The sequence below is a fragment of the Australozyma saopauloensis genome, chromosome 2 (genome assembly GCF_035610405.1).
Source record: "Australozyma saopauloensis chromosome 2, complete sequence".
In the NCBI taxonomy this organism is placed as follows: Eukaryota; Fungi; Ascomycota; class Pichiomycetes; order Serinales; family Metschnikowiaceae; genus Australozyma; species Australozyma saopauloensis.
Window position 1 is genome coordinate 985,860 of NC_086132.1, and position 20,134 is coordinate 1,005,993.

General features: G+C 46.5%; 7 protein-coding genes across 7 annotated transcripts; 3 read left to right on the forward strand and 4 right to left on the reverse strand.

The window, feature by feature from the left end:
- Positions 1–1,321: 1,321 nt before the first annotated feature.
- On the forward strand, positions 1,322–2,113 carry PUMCH_001649 (uncharacterized protein; the record flags this gene model as incomplete). Its single annotated transcript, XM_063020689.1, has 1 exon — positions 1,322–2,113. One exon carries the CDS (start codon positions 1,322–1,324, stop codon positions 2,111–2,113), a length of 792 nt encoding a protein of 263 aa, XP_062876759.1.
- A 976-nt stretch (positions 2,114–3,089) lies between these two features.
- On the forward strand, positions 3,090–6,191 carry PUMCH_001650 (uncharacterized protein; the record flags this gene model as incomplete). Its single annotated transcript, XM_063020690.1, has 1 exon — positions 3,090–6,191. One exon carries the CDS (start codon positions 3,090–3,092, stop codon positions 6,189–6,191), a length of 3,102 nt encoding a protein of 1,033 aa, XP_062876760.1.
- Positions 6,192–6,322: 131 nt separating this feature from the next.
- On the reverse strand, positions 6,323–12,853 carry PUMCH_001651 (uncharacterized protein; the record flags this gene model as incomplete). Its single annotated transcript, XM_063020691.1, has 1 exon — positions 6,323–12,853. One exon carries the CDS (start codon positions 12,851–12,853, stop codon positions 6,323–6,325), a length of 6,531 nt encoding a protein of 2,176 aa, XP_062876761.1.
- Positions 12,854–13,654: 801 nt separating this feature from the next.
- Positions 13,655–14,548, reverse strand: PUMCH_001652 (uncharacterized protein; the record flags this gene model as incomplete). Its single annotated transcript, XM_063020692.1, has 1 exon — positions 13,655–14,548. The coding sequence occupies one exon, from the start codon at positions 14,546–14,548 to the stop codon at positions 13,655–13,657; it is 894 nt and encodes a 297-aa protein (XP_062876762.1).
- Positions 14,549–16,016: 1,468 nt separating this feature from the next.
- PUMCH_001653 (uncharacterized protein) lies at positions 16,017–16,865 on the forward strand (the record flags this gene model as incomplete). Its single annotated transcript, XM_063020693.1, has 1 exon — positions 16,017–16,865. One exon carries the CDS (start codon positions 16,017–16,019, stop codon positions 16,863–16,865), a length of 849 nt encoding a protein of 282 aa, XP_062876763.1.
- A 292-nt stretch (positions 16,866–17,157) lies between these two features.
- PUMCH_001654 (uncharacterized protein) lies at positions 17,158–18,066 on the reverse strand (the record flags this gene model as incomplete). Its single annotated transcript, XM_063020694.1, has 1 exon — positions 17,158–18,066. The coding sequence occupies one exon, from the start codon at positions 18,064–18,066 to the stop codon at positions 17,158–17,160; it is 909 nt and encodes a 302-aa protein (XP_062876764.1).
- A 212-nt stretch (positions 18,067–18,278) lies between these two features.
- On the reverse strand, positions 18,279–20,042 carry PUMCH_001655 (uncharacterized protein; the record flags this gene model as incomplete). Its single annotated transcript, XM_063020695.1, has 1 exon — positions 18,279–20,042. The coding sequence occupies one exon, from the start codon at positions 20,040–20,042 to the stop codon at positions 18,279–18,281; it is 1,764 nt and encodes a 587-aa protein (XP_062876765.1).
- Between the last annotated feature and the right edge of the window lie 92 nt (positions 20,043–20,134).

The following is a 20,134-nucleotide window of genomic DNA, read 5'->3' on the forward strand; positions in this document are numbered from 1 at the left end:
ATCATCAGAAACTTGTGACTTTTGTACTTACATCAAGAAGGAGAACTCTGGAGGCTCGTATGGTGTTACCATGATCTACTCCCTGACTCCACCAATAGTGCCAACGCCGGTCTGGAGGTCGGAAGAGACTTTTTGGCCTAGATACAATTCAAGTACTCATGAATTAGTAGAGGCGACTTGTAGACCTTGAGTGGTGTTGTTAGTGTGCAAGAGGCCGGCGGCCAAAAGATTACATGAGGAACAGGCCGTGTCAATGCTACCGAAGAGTATAAGGTGCCAGCCAACGGCAAATTGCCAGATGCTTCCCAGGGCACATCCCATATTAGAAACGTTTTCGGCAAGTGCGAGGACGTTGAGACCAAGGAATACATGATGTTGCCAAGTGACTTGGCTTTAAAGGAGGACTCTTCGCCTGATAGATCGTTTCCAGAAAAGATCTGATCGTACATCGTACCAATGTATATTGAATTAAAGTGTTACACAAATACCTTTTTCTCATCAACTGTTTCTCAAAATTTCTATCTATAATCTTCTTCAATGCTCTGTGCTGCAATTTCGAATCCTTATTCTCTTCTAATATGGGCTGATTGCTTAAGCCCGAACAATGTGACTCCTTTCTTTCGATTTGATACCTTTTAAAATTCGACATTCATTTAGTACAAACAGCTGTTTTCGCAAGAAAATTGCACCAACTCGGAGCATCATTTGTGTTCCTGCTATCGCAGCTGAAGTCTACTTTTACCTGCTAGAAAAATCACAGAGTGTCTGCTATAATTTTAATAAGCTAAAATTCCCACCCGGGTGTCTGAACTTGGGATAGGAAGTTGCGCAAAACCTGAAACACCCACATGAAGGAACGGAGGTGGCTGAACGGAGGTGGCTGAACGGAGTTGGAGGAAAAATTTCGTCTATAAGAGAAGACCATTCTTCTCTCTCTTCTGGGATTTTCAGTTACATCAACTTTCATTCATAGGTTTGTAGATATTTGAGAAGTACCATATCCATAAACTCAAGTGCCATTTGATCGGCAAAAAATTGAGTTCAAGTAAATAGTTCCTGTAAAATTACTCTCCTAAATGACACATTCAATCCAACCTTACAGATTAAACTTTGGATTCGGCCCGGACATCCATGGATGTTATGGCGTGGGTGGTGTTCACTGGTCCGACCTAGTAGAAGATATCGAGAAGAAGCGAATGGAACGTAAAGGTGTAATACCATATGAATTTCAATTGGATCACTACCCAGATGAGTCCTGGTGCAACAAGTGGCAGGTGATATTCGATCTGGCCAGCGAGGGTCTCGAGTCTGACTCAATGGAATGTTTCCAGGGTCACAGGGTAGAAATTCAAGAAGCTGTTATTTCGGATTTCAACCACTTAGATTGGCACATGCGTCTCATCTTGATTCATTGTCAAGGATGAGATATCTGTCACTGGGAACTTTGGAGGGGCACCCAGTAAAATGGGCCTATGTTATTGAGGAATACAATGAGGAATTCAATAGAAAGAAGACAGAAATCGATGCCAACATTGATCGCGTGGAAGATCCTAGCGCAAAGGCGGCTCTTCAAAATGCCTTTAGCCAAATCAAGCTGTACCACATTCACTGGTGCGAACAAACGACTTGGTATTATAAATCCTATTTGCAGCCAGTATGGGTTATTTTCTTCACTCAAAGGAAAGCGATTCACATAATTCACATGATTGGAGTGAGCACTGAATATATGATAGCCTTATTCATCGGTGCCATAGGGGCCTTGATTGGCCTGCCAAATCGAGCAAAATTATTCAAAGTTCCATTTGCCGAGGCAAAAGGTGTGCACGTCGCATTCATTATTATGATGGTGTCCTTTTGTGTTTTCATTTTGCTTCAGGTGTTGTATTGGAAGGTTCGCATATGGGCTTACAACGAGGAAAAGTTGTGTTTGGACCGGTTCTGCGGTCTGGCTCGGCTTGCCGAAGAGAATTGGAATGAAAGAGTTTTCTTTGCGATGCCAAAGGAACGCCATTGGGCGATGCTTTTGGACGAGTGGAAACAAAGGAGAAAGCAGCCCTCCCAGCGTGAGGCAGCTTTCCCTGTCTTGGAAATCGAAAGCAGCGAGTCTATTTGAGAGAATAGAATCAGGCTCTGATCTGCTAATTCTTTGGAGATGCCTCAAGTCTTTTGGTTTTAGCTAATGTAAGTAGTCTAGTGAATCTGTTTCAGTTAAAGCTTGTAGAAGTTCGAATTGGACAATATTGAGAAAAAGCATGGGTTGAGTGGAGATATTGATAGATTTTACTAGAGAGAGATTTGCATGTTCTTGAATTTGTAGAGTGTCTGAGTCTAGTAAGAGCTGGTACTGCTAGCTAATCAATATCCGAACACCGGTGCCAGAAACAATGATCGGTATTTCGAATGTTAGAATCTTCTTGACTAATTAATTACATATGACTCGGCAATATGAAGCAAAAAATCAGAAGTCAATTTGCAATGATGTGAGTATTGTCTCTTAGAACATTCTGTTACTCGTGGTTCTGTGACTGATCATATCCCAAAGGAGACGTTCTCGGACAGATTCAAAAGTCATAGACGTAATTTGTCGTCTATTTTCAACAGAACATCTTTTGAATCATTCACAGCATTCTGCACAACAACAACGGTAGATACAGCTAATCCTTACGTGTCACACGAGACCATAGATCGAGACAATCAGAAGGATTAGCCCAGAACAATAGCCAAAAAACAAAAGACAAAATCCAAAAGAAAACAACAAAAATAGCAAAAATCACATGTACACAGAAACTCAAAATATCCGGCGAAATTCCACTACCCTCACATACTCATTACCACTCTCACTACCTCAGTGCCAACCACATCACCAAAAAACACAAGCGCGTCGCTACAAAAGAATGTAAACTCAAAATTGAAAACATAAAACCTCTCCAATTATCCTTTATCACCATCACATTTCTCAATTCCCAGCTCATCCTGCTCCATCTCCATCTCCATCTCGTTGTCTCATCAGGACCTGCAGACAACCGCATCTCCATCACTCTATACCACCAATCGACTTATCGCCTATCATCTCCCCTTCTCCTCCCCAAATGGACCCAAATACCCTCCTCCAGTGCTTTGCAAGCACCCTAGAGGTCCAGCAGGCTGTCCGTGAACAGGCCGAGGCCCAACTTCGCCAGCTCGCGGATTCTCCGGGGTTTTTAGGCGCCTGTCTTGATATAATCGCCGCCAACGATGCTCCATCGCACTGTCGCAAGGCTGCGGCGGTGTACTTCAAGAACCGCGTGGTGCGGTATTGGCGCGAGGCCGACAGAATCGACGAGGGCGAAAAACCGGTGCTTAGAGAGCGGTTATTGCCTGTAATGTGCGGTGTGGACTGGCCCAATAAACATCAATTGCTTCCTGTGTTGAGGGCAATTGTCAGCAGCGACTATCCGGCGCAGTGGCCGCAGCTCCTCAATGATGTGGGTGTACTTTTGCAGAAAAACGACAACGTGCACGAGTTGTACACCGGTATTGTGTGCTTTGCAGAGGTATGTAGATCGTATAGATGGGTGGAAAACCACGAGCGTCTGGAGTCCTTGGACCCGATCATCGTGCAGGTTTTCCCCCACTTGCTCAGCGTAGGAAACGCCATCTTGGATGGCGAGATCACAGAGGTGTCTGCCGATGTCTTGAAACACATCTTGAAGTGCTACAAGTTCGTCACTTACCATGACTTGCCCGCCGTTCTCCAAACCAAGGAGGCGCTCGTTGCGTGGGGTGAATTCCACTGCCGTGTCATCAGCACCGAGCCCCCTGCGTACGTTGCTTCTAGCACCTCCGATCTGGAGTCGTCGCAGACCCAGGTTTCTAGAAGTTACAAGTGGTCTGTTGCCAATATCGAGCGTCTCTTCCGTAGATACGCCTCCAAGAGTTTATCGTCGCGGTTCCTGTACGAGAACTTCAAGACCATGTTCGTCAGCGACGTTCTTCCTCACGTCATGTCTATCTACTTGGGACTCATGGAGAAGTGGTGTCGCGGAGAGAGATGGCTTCCAAAATCGGCGTTGTACCATCTTTTGGAATTCTTGAGTCACTGTGTCACACAAAAGGAGTCCTGGAAGACCATCAAGCCGTTCTTCGAGAGCATTGTCACACACTTCATTTACCCTCTCTTGTGCCCATCAAATGAGACCCTCGAACTATTCGAGACCGATCCAGCTGATTACATCAACTCCAAATTGGACAACTTCGATGACTCAGAACCAGATGTGGCTGCATTGGGCTTGCTTGTCACCTTGGCTACCAAGAGAAAGAAGTCCACTTTACAGCCAATGGTTGCATTTGCATACAACCAACTTACCACTCTTTGCCTGCAACCAGAGGACTTGGAAGTGGCTAGAAAGAAGGATGGTGCTTTGCGGTTGATTGGTGGTATTTCTCACCTCTTGACCCAAACTGACTCGCCATTCTACACCCAGAGCGCCGGCTTCTTGAAGGAGATGGTCCTTCCAAACTTGGCTTCCAAACACGAGTTTCTTGTGGCTCGTTCTCTAGATGTTTGTGGTCTCTTTGCTGATGCGCCAATCGAGGACCCAGAGACTTTGTCTTTGTTGTTCAATGGTATTTTGCAGCCATTCACGTCTGACAGCAGCAATGTCAGTCTTCCAGTCCTTTTGCAAAGTGCATTGGGCATCCAGGCATACATTCACCATCCTCAATTCCAACAAATTCTTTCAAACGTCATTTTGCCAACGATGCTGAAGCTTCTTGAGCTTTCTAACGAGATTGATAACGAGTCTGTGTCTGTTGTGATGCAAGAATGCGTGGAAAACTTCTCTCAACAACTCCAGCCTTTCGGTGCTGACTTGATGAAGAATTTGGTCGACCAGTTTTTGCGTTTGTGCTCTGAGTTGAAGGAGGCAACTGACAATGAAGAATTCGACGTCTACAACGATGAGACGGCCGACAAAACGACTGCCGCCATCGGTTTGCTCAACACTATGATCACTGTTCTCTTGTCGTTCGAGAACTCTCGCGAGGTCTGTATCCATCTCGAAGAGACTTTCTCTCCTGCCATAGAGTTCGCACTCACCAACGAGATTGACGAGTTCTTCACGGAAATTGGAGAGTTGATTGAAAATTCCATCTTCCTTTTGCGTAGTGTCACTCCAGTGATGTGGGGACACTTTGCTCAACTTAACAAAGTCTTCACCAACGGTTTTGGCTTAATGTACGCAGATGAGCTCTTCCCATGTTTGAAGAACTATATGGTGTACGGCTCAGACCATTTGGCTGCCCACCCAGAGCTCGTTGCTTCGTTCATCAACATTATTGAGCTCATTGCTAAAGGTGAAGAAGATGACACTGAAAGCTACGAAGCTGTGACTCAGGGTCTTGAGCTTGCCCAAACATTGATTCTCAGTTTGCAGCACAACTCCACTCCTTACGTTGGCCAACTCTGCCAAAGCTTCTTGCCTCTTCTTGTACAAACAGTTTCGGACCCATCTCATATCAAAATGAGTGCTATGGTTGTCCACTCGATCAACTTCGTTGTGTCCTGTCTTGTCTATGGACTCAACAACACATTCGCCATGCTTGAAGAGTTGCAATATTTGCCTACTTTCTTCAATCTGTGGTTCGCATTGATTCCTAAGTTTAAGAAGGTCTACGACATAAAGCTTTCCATTCTTGGTCTTGTGAGTTTGGTGAACAACCCTGAGTCCATGCAAGTTGTTCCTGGCGGGGCCAATGCTGTTGGATCCAGTCTCTCCATTTTGTTCAAGGAGTTGCCAGCTGCGATCCGCAACCTTGACAAGCAGAGAAAAGAGTTCAGCACTGATCAGTTTGAGTACGACAATGCGATGTTCGGCTCGGGTCCTTCATATGATGAAGAGGACAGTGATTTTGAGGACGAGGCTCCATCCGCTGATGCCACAGCAGAGTCGAATGATGTTTCCAAGGAGAAGGCACTTGAAATGCTCAAGCAAGAAAGCGGATACTTCTCGTCATTTGATGATGAGGAAGAAGCTATTCATGAAGACTTTTTGGGTGTCTCGCCACTTGATACTGTCGACCCATTTGCCATTTTCAAGGAGTTTTCCACCACTTTACAGGTCAATAATCCGGCATTATATGGCGCTGTGTTCAACGGCCTTGCTGAAGAGGAGAGACAAATTTTCATCGACATATTTAGCGTTCTGAACTAAAGTCACTAGCATCATCACTTGCATCATTTCATTCTCCATACTAGAACGGCTACTGTGGACACTTCATTACATCGATAGAACAAATGAATATTAATTAATTGTATTTTATTTAACCATCTAGCTCGACGAATCTAGATGAAGTAACTCTTCCAAAGAACACCCTCAAGAGCCTGCATCTGTTCTTCGGAGAACACTTTACTGTCGATATGCCACGAGTCTTGTCTAGTCTTTTTGAATTTGCCTAGAGTCTCTTTAGCAGATTTTCCAACAATACCCGGGATTCCTGAAGCTTTGTTGGACAAAATTGTGAGGATGTTGGGAATCCACTTTGGAGGTGGCGACGTGAATGAGAAAGCGTGAACCAATGCTCCTAATCCCAACGTGGCGCCATGAAGTATCACTGTATCTTTTTGCGGAATGTTCTTGAGTCCCGTCTTCTTATTCGCCTTTCTGATACGATCCAAATCCGAGGAGAACTTCTTTCTGTAGAAGTTGATTATTTCTTCAATCTCACTTGGTGGTGTTGCATGGATCAATCCAGAGAATGTGAAGGACAGCGCTTCCCGGATTTCTACACTCTTGTGGAAGAACATGGAGCTGACAATATTCAAGATCCGTTTTCTTTGAAGCTTTGTCAAAGTGAAAAGATTCTTGAAATAGACAACCTCCACAAACTCACCCATAGCAAAGTATTGCATCAAAAGCAAATCTTTCGACGAATAGAACTCAAACATTTGGATGATATCTTCAAGAGCGCCTGTCTCGAAAGTAATCTGGGAGGCTTGCTTAAGGATCGAGTATGGATCAATTGTACCCAACATGCAAACCTCCTTCATAGCAATGATGTTGAGAAGAAACGGAACAATGTCTTTAGACACCATTGCTTGAAATTGGACTGCAATACTTGTGTTTAAAGCTTGAGTCAAGAAGCTCATCATTGTAGTAGCACAATAAAAGTATTCAGACTGCAAAATCTGTTGAGCCAGGTCATCTTTTACGACCAATCTGTGGCTTTCAATTGTTGCAAACATTTCGGTCAATCTTCCAAAGAATGCCTCGTTGGTACAGCTCGAACGCATGGACTTTTGGTCCACGCAAGCATCAATGAAGGCCTGGGAGTCCTTATACGTATCGCCGTAGAACGTGAAAGATACGACAGCTAATAGTGAGCCGATTTGCTCCCTTATTGTTTGGTATCTGTTGTTAAAATTACCAAAGCACAAGTTCAAAATCTGCTCTGCATTTGGTAATCCCCATGAGATTGCAGAAGTCATCGATCTAATATAGGATAACACTGTTGCCTCTAGGATAGCCGAGTCAGAGTCCCCGTTGATTGGAAAGTCAAAGAGAATGTCGCGAACCTTAGGGTATCTGCGGCTATCGACATGTGAAGGCACATACCAGAAAAGAATGTTCCACACATGTCTTGTCTCAGGAGTAATATCACGGGCCAATAAGCCTTTCAAAAAGGTAACAATGAAATCATCGCGAGATGCGATCCACTCGTCGCGCATATATTTTGAGGCATTCAAAATACCAGAGATCAACTCGCAAACGACAATATGACTACTCTTGTCTTCCGGCTCATAAACCTCTTTAACAACCTCCAAAATCTCTTCAAATGATAGGTTTGTGATGTATCCTTCGTAAATCAACATAATGAGTCCAGTTGTGAACGAGACGTCAGCACCTTGGAATGCTGAATTGGCTTCGTTGTCATCAATCCACAGGTCAACGATTTCCAAAAGCCAATCTCTGCTCACAGATTCTGCAAAAGAGTGCAAAATTGCTTCATCTTTTTTCTTCAAAGTCAAATTGTTATGTCCATTACTGTTCACCATGACCATACTCTCACCCCAGAACAACCAACCTTGGTTGAATTTGTTATCCCAGTAGTAGAAGGGTTTGGAGCTTTGTACTTCCTTCATCCACGTATCGTAGAAGGATTTACCGTCCACTGGCTGTGTGTCAATAATCTTCTGATCTCTGGTAATGTAAGACACGTCGTAAGCATTGCTGAGGTTGTAATCATAGGTTGAAAGGATCTTGAGCTTGTGAAATAATTTTGTCATACTTTTCACCGCCAATTTTGAGATCAATGGATGATCAGAAGAAATAGCTTCCGTGACAAGCTGAAATACTTCCGGATTGGTGTCTAGTTCATACTCGAGTTGTAGCTCAGTCAAAAACATTAAGTTGTAGTAGCTTGTTTTCCAGTGTGAGTTTTCTTTTTCATAGCCAACGACTGCATTTTGAACCTTGTCGATTTTGCTCAAGTAGAGTCCGCGCTTCTTTTCTTTAGCCATAGTAACAGCTTGAACCTCTAGGTCAATGAGCTCATCTGGTGGCTTGATAGCGTCCACGAGTTCGTGATCGATGATACAGCACTTGCGAGGAGGATAAATGGCAGAGCACATATCTTTATACAAGCCTTGTGCAACATCACGTACATCCTCGTCATCGATGGCAAGACACGATTGAAGAAGCTCCATGAACTTCTTCAAGACCATGTAGTCACCATGTAATTTCAGATTGATTTTCTTGAGTTCGAAAACACTCAATGCACTTTCTATTTGTCTATAGTTCTTCTCCTGGATTCCTTTCGTGAGATGACGAATGGTCGAGCGGACGATAACTCCATAGGCGCCGTTGACTCGCTTCATAACATCAACGATCGTCGACTGTGCTGGGTCGCTAATGGCTCGGTATGTCGAACACGATAATTTAGTTACATCCTGGATAAGCAACTTGTCAAGATCAGACATAGTTCTAGAAGCAGCGTGAAGACTGCTTCTGAACAAATGGTATGATTCGATCCGGCTGCCAAAAGTGATTCTTGAATAGGGCTTTCTCACACGGTTAATTTGTTGAAGCTCATTGTCGTAAGAGTAGGGAATACGAGCATGGCTATGAGTTAAGTTTCTTTCTTTTCCGACATCGTTGAACCAAACGTCCAAAGCGTAAAGCAAGTGTTTGTGGAGCTTGGTACCATCTGAAATATGAGCCATCATGAACTTGCAAATGTAATGCAAACTTCTTCCCACCAAATGTCTCAAGCGATGCACTTCCAAGTAAAGATCATTTGCTCTTCTTGTCTCAATATCATCACCAAAGAAGTACCGGCTGGTATACAATTTGCGCTCTCTAAAGGTAATTGCAGGGTTGACCAGGTCAACTCCATACATCTGAGGACTGTGAACAGCAGAAGATACCTCACTGGGAGAATCGGACATTCTTAAAGCATGCAAATCAGCGCGATGCAGAGCATCCACGTCAAGACTTTCTTTAGAACCTGATTTTGATTCTTCACCGAAATTCTCCACAAACTGCTCATGTTGTGCGTTATCAATTTCAACGGCATCGTCTGACAGCTCAATGTCGTGAACAATCTGTTCTAAGTTCTCATGGACATTGTCCACGATAATGTCATCTTTCTGCAAAGTCTTCTTCGACTTCATTTCTCGAATCTGGTTGAGGAGACGGAGTCGATTCTGGATGGGTTCGGAATTGTGGTCACTCAATTTGGGAATATCCTCATCAAAGGATGGATCGAGCAAATACGACATACCACTGAGGCCGAAACCCAAGTATAAAATTGATGGTCCCAAGTCGTCGGAAACTCCAAGCATAAACTTCTTGTCAGATTTACGGCGCGTGACTTCTTTCAACGTTTTCAGAATGTTTTTGAGTGACCTGGTAATGTGTGTTTTGAAAGTTTTCACAGCAAATTCAATTTCTCTGTTGGTTGGAATAAACCACTCGAAAGTAAGGTTCTCCTCTGAGAAACGATAATCGTCGAACTGAAATCCACCCCAGCATTTCTCATCCACCTTCAGATGTTCAAGATAACGAGGATTGATCAATCGAGATTCTTTTAAGCGAATTTCAGTGGCACCTTGCAGTATTTGATTCACGAGGTGGGTGGTACTGAATCCAATTCTGCCCTTGACATTGTCCATCAAGAATAATGACAATTCGTTCAACTGGTCACCTAGATCAACAATATACTCTCCTCCATTACCGACCGCTTCGTTGAGAATCGAAAGATACCAGTACAAGGCTTGATCTCGTGGTGCGATGTCGCCTCCAGACCTCTGTTTACCAGCGCCGTTTTCAACAACTTCTTCCTTGACTCTGGCAATCAACAAAGGAATGACCTTTTTGAAATATGGTGGGTCTCTTTTTATGACACCTCCAAATGTTTCACCCACTTCATCAGCAATGTAATGGAGAACCGTTTCGAAAATAAATGATTCCATCTCGGATCTGAAAGTTGAGAAAATATCGTCTGACATAGACTCAAGCATCATGAAGATAAGCTTGGGCAAGGTGTCACAGAGATCCTTCTCAATACCGTTGCTCTTGGAAGGGTCTGGGATATTCTCTAACAAATTGAAAACCCTTCCAGCAAAACTTTTAATCAAAAACTTGAAAGTTGTGGTCGAAGATCTCAAAGCTTCAATTTCAAGCTCTGGTTCCACAACAAACTCTTCTGAGTCGTCGCCACTGATTCGTTTGTTTTCGAGAAATTCCAATTGTGAGGTCGTGAACTCCATTGCCAAAGATGGCTCACCCTCACCTTCTGTTAAATCAACGAATGGCACATAATTAGAGATAGCAGCAAAGATGTTGAGTGCGTGAGTAGTTTTGACCAAATCGTTCGAGTCAATACCGGGCAATAGTAGCGTCAAAATTCGGGCAAGATGAACTCTAAAGCACGGCGTCGCAGCGAAATAACGAATGAGCTGTTCCATACATCTCATAGCTGTAATAACTCTATGTGTTGAGATGACTCCATCTAAAGACTCGTAAATGTCCGGTAAAACACCGCTCAACGTTTGCTTGGCGTCCAAATGAGCCAAAAACTCAATTGCAACCAAGTACTGTTCCATGACACTACTTTTTTTGGACTGAAGACCGATCTTGACGATTTCCAACATGGTTTTGACGAATTTCAGCACCAATTTGTCTGAGAGCTTGACATTTTCGGGTAGGTCCTTCAAGCCTCCATCTTTCTCCCTCTCCATGTTGAAACGTTTGTGGAACTGGTAAATGATGCTGAGAATGAGTTTTGAAATGGGCTTGGACCATTCGCCACTGTTGGAAGGATGAACGAAACTCTCGATGGCGTTGATCAAGTTTTGAATATAGAACATGATACCATTTGGCTCCAAAGCAGTATCACCATTGATGGAGAACACAATGGCACTGGCATAGCCATGGAAAAACTTTGCCTTCATGGAGGCAAATTTCTGATTGTTAATGCTGAGGGAGTTCGAGAGGGAGTTGATCGTATACACGAATGTTTCTTCAGGAAAGATTCCGAATTTGCCGAATTTGTCGAGATCGTTGTGGTGCTCATTTAGGTACGAGAGGTAGCACATTGCCACTCTACCCAAAGCGAAAGTCAAATGGGTGTCCACGCCGGCACTTTTACTCAACTTCTTCCACATGTAGATCAAGGGCTGGATATAGTAACGTGTATCTAGTTGGTCTTGGTGGCCAGAGCCGTAATCATCAACGAATGTTTGCGGAAGAAGACGCATACTCCAGAGAACCACTGCAGCATTTGGAATGGAAAACTGCGAGCCAAGCTTCTCGAATAAGATTGGAAGAGCGCTTGGGTCGAAGAACTCGGATGCGCATTCTGCCAACTTGAGCAATTGAGCCAAGTCTTTCTTTTCGAAATTCTCTTGCATGGAATCGGCCAGCGGGAAGTGCACTGAGACCTCGTTGTAGATTGGTCCCCACGGCAAGCGGAAACCAGCCAGGCGCATCAAATCGGTGTCTTTCGTGAGCACGAGGAACATCTTCAAGTATACCTTAATGTTTATGTGCTGGCCGCGGCAACAGCAAATGGCATAGTAGACCTTGGCCAACGCCATGCGCAAAGAGACCGGCATCTCGTACTTCATCTTGAGCCACACGAGAAGCTCCTGGGTCCAGACACGGACACTGACGCCCGCAGCCAGCTTGGGCGAGCGGCGGTGCTGCGTCGCAGACTCGCCTGTCTCCATGATATCGTAGTCTTCACGGCCATCTGCGTCTGCATCGGAGTCAGAGTCGTCGTCGGCCAAATCGTCATCGTCTAGATCATTTTCGTCGCCGCACGGATCGTCCTCCTCAGCCAAATCCAAGTCTTCAGCGGCCAAGTCCTCGGCGGCATTCGAGGCCTGCTGCTGGTCTTTCGCAAGCTCGAACATGTTCGTTTCCAAGGCAACGTCTACATCTGTAAGTCCCGGGAAGTCTTTGAGCTCGGCCAAATCCTTGGCCGTCACCGAAAGCACACCCTGGATGTCTAATGATTTTACGGCTATGTACAAGTGGGCCACGATGTGGGCCAAGAAGCGTGCTCTCTCACGCGGAGTCTCGATCTCGTAGGGAAGCATTTTGGGGAGGTCCAAGCTGCGCGGTCTGAGCCGAGCAAAGAACCGCGACTGAGGGTCCAATTGCTGTGCCTCCAATTGCTGTGCATCGTCTGGATAGTCTAAGTGGTAGCACAGTTCTCTGTCTGCCTGCAATGTGCCATAGGAGGGTCTGCGGCGGGAACTGACCGACTTGACGGTGTTGGGCGTGAACGACCTCAATTCGTCCTGTGAAAACGCCGACGTGGTCCACTTTGGCTTCTGCGCTTTGGGGGCCAATGGTGTACGGGACGTCATATCTAGTTAAGTAGAGCTGGCAGACGAATCGGAAAAAAAAAGAAGCTGATTCGGATGAGCTTGCGTTTGCTACAGTCTTGGGGCTATAAATGGGGGGCTAGGACACTTCAATGGGTGGCAAGGAAGTGGCGTTGGTGGGGTAGGTGGTTGCAAGTAGATCTGGGGTAGGGATCATATGGGTGTGAGGGTACAGGGCAGACCAGGAACCGAGAATATTTGGAGGGGGTATTGGGGGGCGGGAAGGGCTGTATTTATATTCGTCTCCTGTACAGAGAACGGCTGCTATAATTTTAATTTCTTTTTCTCTTGTGTTTTTATTTTCGTTTCCTTTGTGTTGTGTTTGAGTGTGGTTGTCTATGTTGGGTACTCTAGGGCAGTAAGGCAGTAGGGAAGTAGGGCAGTAGTGAGGGCAACAGTAAGGGTGGCATGTGTAAAAATATGATGTAGTGTTCAATTTTACAAAAGAGAATATGAATTTCTTTAATGGAATTTGGAATTGTGATATAATTGAGATTAATTGGAACTGTCGTCTGACTTTCATCTGTATTAAGTTGAAGAGGTTCGAGGACCAGACGAGGCAGAACTTGACCTAAATCATTTCTGAAAATCCCATCAATAATCAAAATTCCAATATTTAACACAGAAAAAGATACAACGACTACCAAAGATTGTCGCATACTCAATAAGGACTATCCTTCTCTCGTCTTTGTATCCATCACACTCTCCCGAAACAATTCTACACATTCTCAAACATACGTCGTACTATTGTGACCGCAGTCAGTCTCATAATCTATTTACTGCTTAACCAGGAGGCAATTGGGAAGCATCCACAATGTCGCTAGCATTGGCAACAGGATCCTCGTCCTCCGCTTGGCCTCTGCCCAAAGGAGTACGAGGCAAGGCCATCATACCGGATCTGGCAATCTCCAAGATACCGAATGGGTGCAACAACTGGATGAATGCAGAGATTCTCGAGGGCTTGGCGCTCAACTCCACAATGACGTTTCTCTCGGAAATGTCCACGACCTTACCGCCAAACTGCTGCGTCACGTGCGATATCTGTTGCAAGTGGGTGTTCTTGTGTCTCAAGGCCTCCGAAGGGGCCAAGTTGCTTGGGTGGTACTCGCTCTCGGCGGCAGTCAAGTCAGGGAGGGACAGAGCCTCGGACGAGTAGTTGTTGTGCGAAGCAATCAACTCCAGGAAGTACTCGGGACCCAACAACGACACACGGGCCAACAACAACTCTCTCTGCACGATCTCGGCGTTGGTGTAGTCCAACACTGCGTACACAGGGACCAAGTCTTCGATCTGTCTACGAGCCTGTTCAACGACGGCATCCTGGCCTCCCAAGACAATGGTCATACGAGACAAGTCCTTGACGGCGGTGTTGCACACGACCAAAGAGTCGATGTTGAAGCCTCTGGCGGCCAAGGTTCCAGAAACCGAGGACAACACACCGGGCTCGTTCTGGACCAAACAGTTCAACACGTGCTGCGTTCTGGGCGCTTTCAGCGGAGGTGGGGTCTCGTACAAGATGGAGCACACGGCAGAGTCGGCGCTCCAGGAGGGAGCCTCGAAGGTAGGCAAAGGAGGACGCTTTTGGTTTCTGTGCATGGTTTTGTAGGCCAAAGCCGAGGTGGACGAGGATTTCATTCTCACCTGGCGGGAGATGGACGACCGGATGGGAGCCAACATCTTCAGGGGATAGGGGGGATGGATGTGGAAGGATGTGGAGTAAGAACGGCGGTTAGTGAGTTGGTGGAAAATGGGAAGAGTCACATAGGACAGACGGTGGGTGTGTGCAGGGACGAGGAACTGGAGAGCGAAAAGACAGTGGGGGGATGGGGGGCTTTATATAGTTTTGGGGGAGCGGACTTCAAAATCCGATTTTCGTGTAGTTTTATCTAGTGCGGTTTTCTTTTTGTGGTTTTTGTTGGTGGTGGTGTTCAAGGGATACTTAATGGTCACTAGTGCTTAGGTGGGAACCATGCGACAATGGATCGCCAAAAGTATTGGAGGATTTGGTGGAATTATCTGGTGCAAACTTGTGCCTCGAATTTTTTTTCTTGTGTTTCATTTGTTTTTGGTCTGTGATTGGTTTGTATTTGTGTTTTGTTTGTGTTTAGTTTCGTTTTGCTCTGGTTTGACTGTTGGAGGTGAGTGCTAGAACACAGGGTAGCAATGAACGTCTCAGAATCGGGTTTTCCAAAAAGTGAACTCGCAGAGCCAAAACTAACAGCGTCTTGTTGCCAGAAAAAAGCGAATTCCCTAATTAATCATCTCTATGCGCCTGGGACTCACGGTTCTAGGGTAAATTTGCAGCCAGTGATCAATAGCCCAGAGCGGAACCGGCCGGAGAAGCGCCAACGGCGCCGAAACGCCGCCCCTCACAATAATGAACAATGAATTCAATGATCGAGACGAATTTTGTAGAATCGCCGCCACAGAAGATTTGCGATCCTTTCTGTTTTCTCTGTCTTCTCTGGGTCCTTTCCTGTGTTTTCTCTATTCTCTATATTCTCTCTCTGTTCTCTATTTACTCCCAAACAGTGTACACTAGACATAAGCTTCAAAACCATTTCTTTCAGTTTATGCCCCCCGAAATTTCTCTAAATCTCCCAGTCAATTTTTTATAAATCATAAAAATCTCGCTCTAACTGTGCCTCTTTCTCCTTGTAATTCCCAATTCTTGGCTACATCGCATCGCTCAGCCTAGATAACCAAATACAACCATACATCATCGACCTCCTCACACCCATAAATACAAATATAAAGACAAAAAACAAAAGAACAAAAATTCACAAAATTCACAAAATCAAAAAAAAACTAAATTCCGTGTTCCTCCATAGAAAATATTCCGCCGCCATCCATCGCTCGCTTCTCGGTCACTTCTCGGGCCTTCGCGGCTACGCCCCACATCTGGCCCCAATGTAACATCTTACCCCTGACCAATTCCTTACTACCACCTTTCATTTCACGGAAAGTGCTCATAACGCTGTTGGTCGTGTCCCCGCCAATCAAACCACTATAAATACCGCTGCAATTCCCCGTACTCTTTTACAGAAACCGAAATTTCGTCTCCTTGACCCATTTCTTACCTATTTACCTTCTTACCTTCTTATATAGATAACCATTACCTGTAGTCACCCCATTGTCCCCGACCATGGCCACCGCTCAGATCAATCGTTCTCTCACCAATATCCGCACGGAACTCGAGTTCTTGCTAGACTCCGAGGTCATCGATGAGCCATTGTACGATGCGTTGATGGCTTCGCTTCCTCGCCGCTTTGCCAAAGATGACCGCAAATGGGGTCTCGACAAGATGAAGCTGCTGGGGGCTCCACAAAACGGAAAGAGTCTGCCTGCTGTCGATGACGCCACCGCGGCATTGTCCAAGGCTTCGTTGGTGGATGTGCCTCCTCCAAGCTATCCCCCTGCAGCCGCTCCAGAGCCCGCCGAAAAGGTGTTGGGCTACTACCGCTCGATGTATGCTTACGATGCTCGCGAGATGGGCGATCTTTCGCTCAAGAAAGATGACAAGTTGGCCGTTGTAGAGGAGTTGTCGGCCGATTGGTGGAGAGGCTACAAACAGGGCCAGCTGGCTAGTGCCGCAGGTATTTTCCCTTCGAACTACGTCACCAAGATCTCTGAGAGCGACTTCAACGACACTGCTCTCTCAAGACCTTTGGTAGACGTTCCCAAACCGGTAGGCAGCCCCTACCAACAACCTGCTCCAGTGCAACAGTACAATCAGCCATTGCAGCAGCAGCCTTCCTATGGCGGATATGCACAATTCCCTCCTCCGCCAGTCAATTATGGTCCAATGCAGCCCATGCAGCCCATGCAGCCACAATACTCGGCGCCTCCAAGCCAAGAACAGCCTCAGTCCCTGGGTCTGGGTTTCAAGGAGTCGCACCCACACATGTCTAAGTTTGGTGGTAAGCTTGGTAATGCGGCTATTTTCGGAGCCGGTGCCACTATCGGAGGAAACATTGTGAATCTGATTTTCTAGTTGCCAACCATCCACTCATCGCATGAAACCCAACCTCGCCAGCATTTTCTTCTCTTTTCATTTGGGTTGTTTTTCCTTTACAAGTCGCACTTGCGTCTCTTTGCTTCGTATAGTTTAATATAGTATGTTTGCAAGTTAGTCGGTCAGTTATGTTCGATTTGGAATATTAATGTCGCCTACCGACCATGGCCTTGTAATAGTCTTCATTAATCTATGTGTCACGGGCATCATCAAATAAAGTATCTTAATTTGTTCATTCATTGAATATCAATTGCGGTATATACATGGTTCATTACTTTCTGGAGTCAACAACGGTGTTCAACAACAAGGTGTCGTTGTCCAACATGATTCTGTTGGGCGAGTTGGCCAAGATGCCTGCAATCTCTCTAGCAGTCTCCAATCTCTTCAACTCCACGTAATCCTTGGACTTCTTGATGGCCTCACCAATCAACTCGGCAGACTTGGCTTCACCAGCAGCCTTCACAACCGCCTGCTGTTTCTCCTGCACGGCCTTATCGACAATGAAAGCAGCCTTCTGTGCGTCTTGCTGTGCAATCTGCTTGGCCTCAACAGCAGCACTGAACTCAGGCGAGAAGGCCATGTACGTCAACGAAACATCGTCCAACAAGATGTTGAACTTGGACGCACGGCGCACCAAGTTCTCGCGCACCAACCGCGACACCTTCTCTCTCTGTGTGATGAGCTGTGCGGCGTTGAACTGCGCAATCACAGACTTCAACACCTCGTTGACAATCGAGGGCAACACCTTCTCATCGTAGTCTTGGCCCAACGTACGGAAGATCGTGGGCAATTGGAAAAGATCCGGCTTGAACAACACTCTGCACGTGATGTTGACCATCTGCAAGTCCTTGGTTCCTGTCAATGAGGAGACGTTTCTGGGCTTGGCTCTAACATCGTACACAATTGGTCTCTGGAACCAGGGAACAATGAAATGGGTACCTTCCGGATAAATCCGGGGCTGGATTCCGTTCAACCGAGAGTACACAATGGCACGCTGACCACCGTCGACGTTGAAGAGTGCGTTTTGGGCTGCAACGGCAACGCCTCCCAAAAGAAGAAGGCCGCCCAATCCAGCGAACATGCCGCCGACGTTCTTGGGAGGGGAGCCGCCGCCGGTGCGGGCTTTGGCGGCTCTGCGTCTCAATTCCTGAGACAATTTCTGCCAATTAGGGTCGCTCATTGTGTGTGATTTTTTGGGTGGAGAACGTAAAAGTGAGTAGTAGTACTTGGTTCTTGTGAGGTTGAGGGTGTGGTGTGTGCAGGGAAGAATTGAGTGGCACCTCTAGTTACAATTGCAAAAAAAAATAGAAGTAAGCCAGAAACAAATTGATTTTTTTTGAAGTATAGTTTCTTTATCTTTCTCTTCTTTTGTTTTTTTTGTTCATTACTTGTCTATGAGGGCACGCCCTCGAAATCGTTCTCCTTGTAGTACTGCGCTAGGGTCTTCTTCCAATGGCGGGTCCGGTTGGTTTGAATGGGCGTTCTTGTGAAGACATGTTCCGAGAGAATTAAAACAATCAAAAAAAGCGAGACGACCAAGCTGGGCGCAATTCTTTTGATAAGACTAGTGGTGGTTAAAACCTTTTGGTACGGACATTCGGCGTAGGGACCACCGCTCACAAAGCATCCACTCAAGTAGACGTCGTTCAAGTCGATCCAGACCGGATACAGAACGTTGTTGCTTTGAAGAAGCGCTAGAAGTGAATATTGTTCGAGCGCCAGGCGCGGAGGATTGAACGACGTCCCGTCGGGACACCCATCCTCGCTGACAGACGCAAAGTAGGTTTTGAGGCGGTCCGAAATCACCCACGAAAAGGGATCGGTGTCGTTTTTACATGCGTACCGGTACCGGTTGTAGCAATTGTCGACGCTCCAGCCCGCTGTTTCGACAGACACGCACAGATAGGACAATTGCGCGTCCGAGAAGATTGCCCACTGAGGATTGTCGTTGTCACTGTTCTCCTTCCGCGTCACGTCCGTGGTATTGGTATAATTGATCACGGGCTGGCCCGGCGCCCAGGACCAGAACGAGTTGGGCACGATGTAATTGATGGAGTTTGCTGCAGCTGCGTTCGGAGCAACTCCTGGCAGATCGCCGAAGTAGAACGCCGACGAGTTCACGACCGGCGTGAACCCGCTCTTGGCGTAGAACAGAAGCGACTTGTTGGTGAACGGTACCGCGTCGGAGTCGAACACCATCCGAAACTCGGTGGTGTGGGCCATATCCCAGAAAAAACTGCTGTCGTAGGGCTCGCGGTAGGCTCGTTCAAGCGTGCGGGCGAGCGTGAGGTTGGCCAGCAGCGCGACCTGCGGCGTGAACTGCGGGTTGGACTCCTCGATGAAGAAGATATCCGACTCGAACTCGTCAAACTTGAACCCGTTTCCGGTCGGCATCTGCGGCGTATTGAGCACAAACACCATGAGCCGCTGCGACAACTTACTCAAAAACGTGAGCTGCGACGGATACCGCGACCCATACAACGCCGTGTAATTATTCGTGTTGGCGTTCGTCGTTATGTTGAGCATCGCAGGCATGTACATATACAGAAGGCACGACGATGCAAAGTCTCCAAGCGATGAGTTTCCCGCCGCATTCATGCTGGTGTTAAAGTCCGCGCCCTGCGGCACGGAGCTATTGGAACCATTGATTTTCGCAATCGTTTTCGGCATCAACGCCACCTGCAACACATTGGCCTCGCGCTCCGTATTGGTCTGACTGATGTACGATGAGATGGTGGTGAACACCTCCGCCGGCAGCATGTCCACCTGGCACAAGTAGGACAGGCCGCCCCACGTGAGATTGGCCACGTTCAGACTATCCCAGGTCACATTGAGCGGGATCGGCGCAGGGCAGAGTTGCCATTTATTAGTGTATTCGTTCCAGTAGACATCCAAGCTGTAGACGCCGATGGACTGGGACAAAAACGACAGGAGGAGCGCGAGCGCGGGCCGCGAATAGCCAAGCCTATCGAACACCACCCGATTCAACGAAACCCCGACCCGCGTGAGCTGGTTGACAGGAACACTACTGGCTAGATCTCTTTGGGGTAGTAGTGCATCGGTCCAGGCATACGACAGCTGGGACCAGTTTGTGTGGGTCAATGCGTGGACATGTGATAGGAGAAGGAGGATTTTGAGGTAGTAGAGGGGGTCCATTGGCCATGTGTGGTATTAGTGGTGGTAGTGGTAGTAACTATCAGTAGTAGTAGTAGTAGTAGTAGTAGTAGTAATAGTGGGAGACATGATAG